Source organism: Pavona decussata, unplaced genomic scaffold (genome assembly GCF_977016875.1).
Source record: "Pavona decussata unplaced genomic scaffold, jaPavDecu1.1 SCAFFOLD_46, whole genome shotgun sequence".
Classification (NCBI taxonomy): Eukaryota; Metazoa; Cnidaria; class Anthozoa; order Scleractinia; family Agariciidae; genus Pavona; species Pavona decussata.
This window is the reverse complement of record NW_028145468.1, coordinates 2,082,960-2,093,727: the sequence shown is the minus strand read 5'-3', so window position 1 is coordinate 2,093,727 and position 10,768 is coordinate 2,082,960. Positions and strand designations below refer to the sequence as shown.

General features: G+C 39.5%; 1 protein-coding gene across 1 annotated transcript; it reads right to left on the bottom strand.

Moving 5' to 3' along the window:
* Positions 1 to 18: 18 nt before the first annotated feature.
* Positions 19 to 9,293, bottom strand: LOC146482444 (monocarboxylate transporter 10-like). Its single transcript, XM_085107281.1, has 4 exons — positions 9,019 to 9,293; positions 4,503 to 5,116; positions 2,020 to 2,389; positions 19 to 1,409 (listed from the first exon to the last, which is right to left on the bottom strand). Exons 1-4 carry the CDS (start codon positions 9,188 to 9,190, stop codon positions 919 to 921), a joined length of 1,647 nt encoding a protein of 548 aa, XP_084963407.1. The 5' UTR covers positions 9,191 to 9,293; the 3' UTR covers positions 19 to 918.
* Positions 9,294 to 10,768: the final 1,475 nt, after the last annotated feature.

Below are 10,768 nucleotides of genomic sequence, written 5' to 3'. Positions count from 1 at the left end.
CTCATGATAAGCAGAAAAGTAGCGAATTTTCATTTTTATTATGTTAAGGTGGCTGGCTCTAAATGGCTTCTATTGTAACACAAAGCAATAAGCCAAAGCATTTGGCAGAACACAGCTGTATATTTCAACTGTCCGAGCACATGTTTCTATGTCATGCGCACAAAACTCTAGATGCGCAATGCGTATACAATATTCCCCCTTTCCTGTCAGGGCATAGACGGGTAACAGAAAACAAAGGTTCACAGCCGAGGACTCGAAATCTTATTTCCTTGTTGAGTGATCGACCCTGTGATCTTAGGGATGTAATAAGAATCAGCTGTGCTATTTCGTTCCGCCGCTGTCACTGTGGGTTCGACTATCGTGTAGTGGTTATCACGTCTGCCTTCTACTTTTGCACCTTTAGTCGCAATCAGTGTATTTTACGGAACTGGAGATGGAATAAGCTTTGCAGCATATCAGTGGAACTCAACAGGCGAGCTTCTGCGTTCGGTTGGCTAATATGTCGACATCAGTTTCTCTAGCAACCGTCTAAGAATTTTACTTTTCTTTATCTTGTGCTTTATCCGTGTATTAGTTTTGTCAACAGTTAAATTTGTCTTAATAACGATGCCATGATGATATTGAAAGGTTACTGTTTGTTTTGCTCATTTTATCACTGAAGGTTGTATATCAAAATTTAATTTGATTAAATACATGAGAAGGTTCATAGGCATAACAAGGCTAATGTGGACTTACTGTCCACAAATCAATGCGAGAAATGCACCCAAGTGCACCGTAACGCTATGTACAAATTGCAGCAAAATAAACTAGGAAGGTTAACTGGGAAAACCATTTACATGGCTAACGAAGAAATTTAAATAAGCAATGGCCTCAAGCATATACAACCGCCCCCCATTGCTACCCATTTTGAAACCTGCTCTAAATATCAACGATAAACGTGTTCAGGACATAGTGGCGCGCCTGCATTCGCGTATTATACTCAAGTTCTTCTGCTGTTTCGTTCTTGTTTTCAATCGTGACTGGTGACGATACCTGAACATTTACTTCTAATTCAAGTTCAACAGTTTTTATATGGCTACAAGGCGCAAGTATCCTTGCTTTACTGGAAATTTCTTCATCACTCGTTGTAAAGGATTCATTCACAACTTCATTAACTACTCTCTGGATAACCTTTGAGCCCCCATCTAAAGAAAAATTTGCAGCCATGTTATCGTGGCAGGACAAGTCGCCGTTTATTGTAAGTCGTTTAGGAAGTTCTTGGCGATGTTCCTGGCCTTTCTCGCCGCCGAAGCCATTTTCGTTTCTTTTAATTAAGAGCAAAATAAATGGTATGGCTGCTGCTAACATGACTACGCTTCCAGACATGTAGAATGCACTGTCGTAGGTACCAAATGTGTCAGCCATTAAGCCTATGGAAAAGAAAAGAGAAAATTTATTGTAAATGGTGACATTTCAAATTTGCATATTTACCCTCTCCCCTTTATAATACGGCCCTTCAAATAATAACTCATTCGTTAATCAGTTCTGACTTCCTCTTTATCCAACTACCTGCCCCTGGGTGTCCGAGATCGAGGACGACAATAACCCCTCCAAATTCTAAAATCATTTATCAGTCAAAACTTGAATTTTTGAACAAGGAAGCAGTCTAACGAGCAATTGTTTTAAAATATCCATGATTATGTCTACGGTCAAGATTTAATCAACTTAACACAGATCATGCCCAACACGTTAACGCAACCGGCAGCCCATAAACTGTCAGTGTAAAATGCTATTACTTAAACTTGCTTGTTTTTACTCCAGGTTAAAGGAATCGGAAGCCACACCCTAACACAAGATTCTGGTACCTTATCGCTTTCAAAACTTCAGACAACCACCCTCATTTCAAACTTATCTTTCTTTCTTCCTTCCTTCGTTCCTCCCTCCCTCCCTTCCTTCCTTCCTGCATTCCTTCCACTTACAAATTGCCCCCATTTGACCAGCCACTTATAATTAAACAAATGGCAATAATCCTAAGCCTACCTGCAATAGGTGGGCCGCTGGCCAGAAATATCGAAGTAAACTGCATATTCCACCCAAGTGCGGCCGGCCTTTTACTTGCATCCACACACGTCATTAGAAGTACGTTCAAGGTTGAAAGGAACGTTCCGTCGCAAAATCCGTAAACCACGGCAAAAGCAATCATGGCAGTGTAATTCTCGGCCAGTGTGACAAGAATGGATGACAAACCGACAATAAATTCCGCTAACTGGTAGATGTAAAATGGATTTATTCCACTCACGTCACAAACCTGACCAGCTAACACTCGTGCAATGGCTGACGATAGTCCATAGTAAATGTACAACTGGGCAGCCTTGTCAGCAGGTAAACCAAGGTCTTCACAGAATCGCACCTAGTTATAGATAGAAAATACAGGCATTGTTGACGCTGAATTTCATGCGAGTGTGAACTGTGGATGAGATGATGAGATGAGATATTTCACGACTGAAAGACCCTTACGCGAAGTTAGTAACTCAATCAGCGGCAACGAAAAAAATGATAAAAAGAAGAAGAAGAAGAATAAAAAGAAGAAGAAGAGGAAGAAAAAGAAGAAGAAGAAGAAGAAGAAGAAGAAGAAGAAGAAGAAGAAGAAGAAGAAGAAGAAGAAGAAGAAGAAGAAGAAGAAAGAGGAGAAGAGGAAAGATAGGAAGTAAGAAATTGAGCTTCAACCGGATTCGAACCCACGATATTGCAATATTAGTGTACTGACGCAACGTTGTTTTGTAGCAGCTCAGTTTGAAAGCCAGTTGAAGGCCGGGCTGCTCCATCTGTTTTTTTTATAATACAGTTAGTTTCTTTGCTTTGCTTTGCAACTGCCAAAGTTGTTGTCATCAATTTATTTCTTCCAAAATCATTAATAATTCATAGGCCCATTGACCTATCAAATGGTCGATAAAACATCACGCGCAGTGGTTTTAAAACCTGATAAAACCTCCTCCTTATTAGTATGCGGTGTTTAAAGTTTTTCTCGTATGCTAATTTCTAACGTTCACAAAAGCATCATTGTTATGAACTCTTTTGACACACGCTTTTCCAGGAATGTTTTTGAAGCCTTTTAAAAAACTCGCAGCACGTGATCTATCGGGTCTTAAAACCACACGGCTGCGCCTCGTGGTTTTAAATCCCGATAAAACACTGCTGCTCGTGTTTTAAACATTACATAAATTGGCTTGTAATCTGTCACAGTAACAGTAACGGTGACAATAGGGAACGTAGCAATGACGACGGCAATGCCGGCCATGAGAGCGTCAGAAAGGAAAGTAGAAGGAGTTAAAACAATCTGTCTGGTCGTACATTATACATTTTGGTAAACATTTCATTGCCAGCCATCTGCTGACGAAGTGAAAAGACAAGAACTTTTAAAAGCTCACGATGGTTAGTTTTTCATTCTCTTTCTAAAGTTGAAGGCCGTTCCTATCCTTTGTCCTTGGATAGCGCATTGTACAAGTTGAATGGGTTGTAAACTCTTGAAGTAGCTCCTAACACAATATTTTTTTTTATTTTCAACTGGTTTTGGTTGGCGTTTCCGTCGTTTCTGCTTGAATACCGTGCCGCCTAATAAAGAGATATGCATGTGCGTTTATAACCACGCCGGAAAGCAGATCTTACAAGGGCTATTAGAATCCAAAAAGAAAATTGAAGGTAACCACACATTTTTATCAGTTAATTAAACAACAATAATTTCTAAAAACCTTTTACACAACGTTTTATGGCATCTCTGAAAAATGCTCAGTTATCCACAACTTTGGTTTTGGATTCAAGTAACCTTTACAAAGATCTGCTTCTCCTGCATAGTCATCAACCTCGCAAATTTAAAGTACTTTCATACTAGGAGGCACAGGCGTTTAAGAAATCAGAGGTTCTCAGGCCATCGAGATGCGTAGAATGGATGCGTACTAACAAAATTAAAAGGAAGCATCATCCTGAAGTTCCAAGTGACCGATAGTAGGAAACTTAAGCAACGACGACGGCGACGACAACGAGAGCGTCGTAAAGCAATAGGTTTAATGTGGAAAAACGATTGCTCTCTACGAGCGTTCTAAATTTTGGTACATTTCTTTGCGATCCTCTGCAAAACAGCAATGTGAATTGACCTATTTAACATTTTGTGGAGAACATGAGCATACGAGAGTGAATTTTTCCATTCTTTTTCTTAACTCGAACGCCACACCTACCAATGTGGTTCCTGGGTGGTTGGCCGTTTTTAAGTTGAATAAGTTGAAATATTCTCGAAGTAGCACAAAAAGAATGAAGTTGTATTTTCAAGTGACGTTTTCGTTTCCTTTGTCGCTGTCGTTGCTTAACTTCCCTAGTGAGAAACTGACAATGACAGTAACAATAACAATAGCAATAATGATAGCAAAAGCAATAACAAAAGCTCAAGAGATTCACTTTACATTAATTGATAGCAATAAAAATCTGTAATTGTATTATAACAGTGTTATTATAGAGTGAATCAAACCTACCAGGTGAATTTGCGGTACAAAGTGCCCAAATTTCGCAATAGAAGAAGACAGAGTTAATACCACGAAAACAGGGACCTTCCACACTGATACATCAAGAAATATCCCTCGCCTTCCCAGTCTCCTTTGACGCGGTTGGCTGTCGTCAGTAGCCGAGGATAACTGTTCGCGTTTGTCTTTGACCCCTTCGCTCTTTACATTAGGGTCGTAACTGATTCCAAGCAAGCAGATACCGAATACCACCCCAGCCATGATCCTATAGGTTGTCTTCCAGCCATAGCTATCTATGAGCTTTTGCAAAAGCGGCCCTTGAGCCAGAACGCCAAGACCCTGACCAGCCGATACAAAACCCAAAGCCAGAGATCGCCGCTTGTTGAAGTAGCCGCTGACAATCACAAGTCCTGCGTTGAAGACAAAACTGGTTCCTATGCCAAAGGGAATGCTGTAGGACAGATACATGGTCACCAGGCCCTCGGACAGGGAAGCGGTGGCTAGGCTAATTGCACAGATCAGAGCTCCGATTAGAGTTGTTAACCTACAGCCGGCCTTGCTGACCAGGACTCCAGAAACAGGGCCAGTGAAAAACGTTAGAGCAATGGAAAGTGAACCAATCCAGGCTAAAAATATGAAAGAGGTGCGTGACAGTGAATCAAGCGATCTAAAATGTAATATTCCAGAAGTACCCAGAAACTCCCTGTGGAAAACTAATTTGATAATTTATTTCGTAACAAAGAAAGTTTTTTCCCTGTTTCCACATTTCGTGGTTGCACGGGTCAAAATTTGGGAGAATTTAAACAACAGAACCCACGCCCTCGGCTCGTATTTTAAACGTATTGCTCTTTACTCTTTCTCCATGCGTCAATTCGTGTTTATTTATCATCATCATCATCATCATCATCATCATCATCACCCCATCCGTACCTAAGCTGGCGTACATGACTTCAGCGTCTTTTCCACTTCTCGGTTGGCCGCCACTTCACGGGCTTCGTTTATTTATTATAACTCGATATAATTCTAATGATTCACAGAAAATACTTTCTAGCGGCTTGTCCCTATTGAGAAGGCCACTAACTGTTAGTTCTCTGGCGCTGATAAAAGCGCGTTTGTTAACATTCTCAGATAGAGCGGGTTTCATTTGTTCAGGATTAGCTTTACTTCGCTCTGTGATAGGCTAGAAGAACTTGCGCTTCTTTCTCAATCAACGAGAAGTACGATCCAGTCAATCGCGCTTGGTGCTGGTTGGTTGATGTATGGCTTCGAGTTATGATTGGTTCGATTTTTTTGGTTTTACGACACTAAGGGCGCGCTTTTTGGGCCATATTCTGTATTCATACACTGAACAATCTATGTTTGAGGTGATCAAGAGTACACCACTGAAAACTTGGCGAATTTCTGAGCGATTAAGATCTTTCGAACAGGGGCCCTCCGAAATATCCGTTGGGTATCCCCTGTAGTTTGTGACTTCATAGTATACTCAACAAAATACCAAATCCTGATTGGTCGAAAACAGTAGAATTAATTCCAAATTACACTCCTCTTTATTCTGTTTCCATGGCAAGGCGCGTGAGCACAGTCATCAGCAGCAAATTTGACCCCTCCCCCCCCCCCAAAAAAAAAAGGCCGACAGTCTGAGGACAGTCGTTTAGCGCTCAATTTGCAATGAGGATGTACGTGCTTCAAAAATTAAAACAAAAGCCATGAAATGATGACACAAAAAGCAAACAAACTTGGGTCAATATTTGGCGTAGCTGGGCTGAAGAGCGCAATATCAATCCTAACCATGAAGGGAAATTGGCCGAGTAACTGGTCAATTCGTAATTTTGCAACTGATTTTGCGGAAAGTACTGTATGTACAATCTTTTATTAACAGGCACTCGTAATGTCTTGAAATTTCTCACTGAAATTGCATTCGTTTGTAAAACACTTGCGAACAAGTTGGTGCGATTTCGTTAGCACCAATTAATCATGAATGGATCTCATGAATGGCTCATTTTACAGTTGTGTTCTTCGTCACCTGGGGGGCCGGTAGTTCGAAAGCCGGTCGATTGACGCTAATGTACGATTAGAAGTTAATCGAGGCTTTCATCTCGCTCGTTAAAAACAGTTTTAAAGGCTAATTTCGAGCTAAAGGTAAAGAAAAGTCTAAGGGAAAACTGAGGGGCAAAAATCTTTTGGAAGAATCTTTATTGATTAGTAATTAAACTAGAATCAAAGTTAAAGTTAATCCAGGATTAGCTTAATCAGGCTTTGAACAACTGGGTCCTGGCCTTTGAGTGGAAGAGAGGCTGAAGTCGACTTTGTTTTGATACTTAACACCTGTGTTTTTCATACGTAAATACAAACTAGTTATCAGGTCGAGGAGAACAACATCATTTTCATATGAACAGCAGTGAGATTTGTGTCTAAACAAATTCCAGCCTCGTTTTTACTGAAAGGACAGGTCACAAATCACACAGCGGTAAACTGACTGTGGCTATTGTATACTCGAGGTCGTATCGTATTTCATCTACGTCGTCGTATTTCATCTACTGACCTTATTTTATTTATTTACTTATTTATTTTATAGTTATTATTGTTATTTTTTAGAGCGGTCTAAAATGCTCAGTATTGAGCGACAGACCTACCCTGTAAGTAAATAAGTAAGTTAGTTAAAAATTCTACTGAAATACTGAATTTGATCAGGTCATGTAAACGTCTTAACACAAAGTCTGAATTTTTGCAGGTTGCCGTTGCTAACGCACAATTGCCAAGACAAATTACCGGGTTAAAAATTGGCGTGTGAATCTTGTTGCTAGTGGTTAATTAAAATCAAGTCATCAAACAAAGCTTTATGTTTTAAATCGATTGTGAAATGAAGTGATGAACTCACATAATGAGCTGTCGCTCAAGTTGTATTAAGTTGTATATAAACCGGATGTTGCTAAATTAAAACTAGGCTTAAGAAACTCTGAAAGCTTTGTGGTTTGCTGAAAGAAACAAGTAGTAATCAAGATGGATAATAGCTTGTCTTTCACAGTGGCTATCGCTTAATTAAAAGAGGGCTTAAGAAAATTTTCAGGCTTTACAGTTATAAAAGAAACATTTGTTAAAGTTCGTCCAAGATTAACAACGTGACAAAATGGATTCGTATAAAACAATAAGGGATTATGCACGGTTATGTAATTCATTTTCAGTTTCCCGCCTTTACAAGTCTTAATTTTAATTCTTTACTTTTCCATGAATATTGAGTGAGAAAAGCTTTGGAAGGAAAAGCTTAATTCTAACATTTTTAACTGAGGAATTAAAATAGCTTCTTGCCAATAAACGTGCAGTTGTGAATGAATACGATAACAAAACGCTGTAAATTCTAAATACCAGCTAAACTGCATGGGGATGTGATCATCATGGTATATGTATGAAGCCTCAGTAGTGTAATTACTGAATAGCTCTGCAGGCAAGTTGGAAATTTTATGTGTTTCGTGCTGGGTATATAAACGTCTCAAAAACAAGATTTTTTGCAAAATACGTACTGACCAAGAAATAAAACGTACAACAAGAACGACCTGCTCAGCAGCTCTCTTATTTGAATATTTCTTCCAGATTCGAACTTAAGACAATTTGTGCAGCATAATAAACATCGCCAACATGCATCGAAAGTACTCTTCAGTGACTCACTCACTGCATGGCTTTCTAATTTGAATGGCAACACTTACGGCTTTAAACAGTGAAGCAGAGCGAAGTTTGATCTAGTGAGGAATGATGATGTTATGACCAAGCCGTAACAAAAATACAAACCAAAACAACAACAACAACAACAAAACGATAAAACAAGTGCCAGTATCCTTTCTTAGTCATATATAGTATTCCATCGAAACAGGTCGACCCTGTGATTTTAAACTATTATACAGCGACATTAACAGTCACGAAATACCGAGAATATAATAACTCGTTTTATCTTACGACAAGTTATCAGAAGTATCCACTTATTAAAAAAAAAGAAACACCGATAGAAAAACCTTAACACGTACTGCATAGTTAGAAGCTTTGCATCGGTCCGCTACGTGAGCAATTTTGGACTTAATCATATACACCTTCGCCAAATGAGTCAAGTAACGTGGCCCGTGTGCAGACTAAACTTTATAAGTGCGATCATTCTATATTCTATATTGTATATTCTACGCATGTTAAAGCTCTGGCCCCGGTTGTTCAAAGAGCAGATAACTCTATCCAGCGGATAAAATTTTCTCCAACCAATACATTTTGTCCGCCGGATAGCGCGACCTATCCGCTGGATAGAGTTATCCGCTCTTCAAAACTGGTACCTGGTGCGTACGTTCATAAGGTAGTGCTTGTCTTTATGAAGACTGAGATTTCAAAATGAAATTTAAGATTTTTCTTAATGTTTCATTTAGTGGGACACAAATCTGGGTAACTTGATCAATAATTCAGTATTCCTAGAGTCAACTTGACTGTGGATTGTTCTCAACGCTCGACATGGAAAAGGTAACCCCGTGGTGTAATACTAAAAAACATACAGTACCTGTGCGCTCTCGGTCTTCATTGAAGAATTCCATAAAAACAGGAAAGAAAATGCCGAAACTAAAGGCAAAGCCCACGACAGCGGACCAACACATCATCGCAGAAAAGCAGACAAGCCAAGACCACGGGCCGTCCTGAGCGTGAGGTGTTTTGGATACACAAAGTTGTGACATTGCCTTCTGCAGATGCTATAATGTGATCAATCCGATTTAGTTATGAGTGGCGGCGTTGTTGAGGTCTGATCAGTGTAGTTAAGTCACGTTTAGAATTGCATGCGTTGACGGCAGCTTACTATGATAAGCAATGTTTGTCTATACATCACCATAATGATCAGTGTCACATTTGTTATGGAGTAAAATGTCATACTGATTAAGTAATTTAGAGAGTTGAGATATTTTAGTTGCATGACTTAAGACTTGAACTTGTGACCGTCATGTTAATCTTATGATTCAAGGTCTAGGTTATTCTTCGCGAATGCTTAGTAGTTTTATTAATTTATAAGTGTCGTCCACTTGATTGATTATTTTGGTATGTTAACATTTATAGCTCTCGAGATAGACATGCTTGGTAATTCTTGCTGACCTTGGCTTGGACCATGATGTGGAATCCTACTCCATTGAGTGTGCATGTTTTTGAACTGTGGTACTTTCCAAGATTTCCACTGGATACTTAATGTGTGGCTGTGGACGTTTATTTGGGTTTTCTTAGTTGAGTGGTAAACAGGATTCTGTCTACAAATTAGAGTTTTTAATCGCGAACATTCGAGCTTGTGCTTGTGTGCTAGAATGTCAGTTCTCAGTTTTCAGAATTGGTTGAAGATTGTGAGTTGTTAGTTGTCAAGTGAAGAGAAACCTGAAAATGTGACCAGAGTCTTCTTAGAGTCTTGGTTCCTCCGGCTCAAAGCCAGGCGAGTGATCAACACATTTGACCATTTAAGGTCACCTTTTGTTTTTCATTGTGCGCGCGAAAGATCTACGAAGGATAGTCAAAACCTTCACTTACGAAGTTCAAAATGCAGAATTCCTTTAAATTCTACATTTTCTCAATATATTTGTGCATAGAGATTGTACCTCTCTACTCGCATCTAAGTGCGCTTGCACTTTCAACGCCTAGAATTGCACTTGTGGCATTAGCTGAGGAAAACAGGGTTTTTTTAGCAGATAGACTTTTAGTAGTGTCCAGTTTTCTCTAAATTATGGGTAATAAGGTGTGACGCGAAAGTTTGTTGTTGCCAAATACGAGAAAAAGAAATAATGATTTGAGCATTTCGATTACTATACTGCGTAAAATGTAGAAGGAATTCGATAAAACATGTGCCCGTGGCGTTAATGGACCTTTTGCACTAACTGGTCACATGGTAAAAAATCCGCCATGCTGGATGGCAAAAAAGCGTATCATCCTCCTTTGCGACATCGAGAACAAAGTAAAGTCAAGCTTGACAGGTTGGAATTCCTTTGTGTTCGAATCTACCACATTCCTTTGCCATCCAGTAAGGCGGATTTTGTGCCATGTGACCAGTTAGTGCAAAAGGCCCATTCTGCGAGCCCGCTTAATACGAGCACCCGGATATGGACGGTTCTGCCTGTCCCTTTTAATCTGATGTCCCTATTACCCGAGTTCGATTGTAATCTAGAGACAATCTATAGGCTTTTACTTAAAAGTTGGATCCAGCTTTGCTGCATAACGAACTGCACCACAAAAAAGTAAATATACTCAATAGTTTTCTTGTGAATGGTCACACTTTAGGATTT

Bases quoted from the DNA above. Each gene is read 5' to 3' on its own strand.
- LOC146482444 (XM_085107281.1), bottom strand. From the start codon at position 9,190: ATGTCACAACTTTGTGTATCCAAAACACCTCACGCTCAGGACGGCCCG. The intron at 2,390-4,502 runs GTAGGTTTGATT...ATCTATAACTAG, and splicing joins TTGTACCGCAAATTCACCTG to GTGCGATTCTGTGAAGACCT. The intron at 1,410-2,019 runs GTAGGCTTAGGA...TCTTTTCCATAG, and splicing joins CAGCGGCCCACCTATTGCAG to GCTTAATGGCTGACACATTT.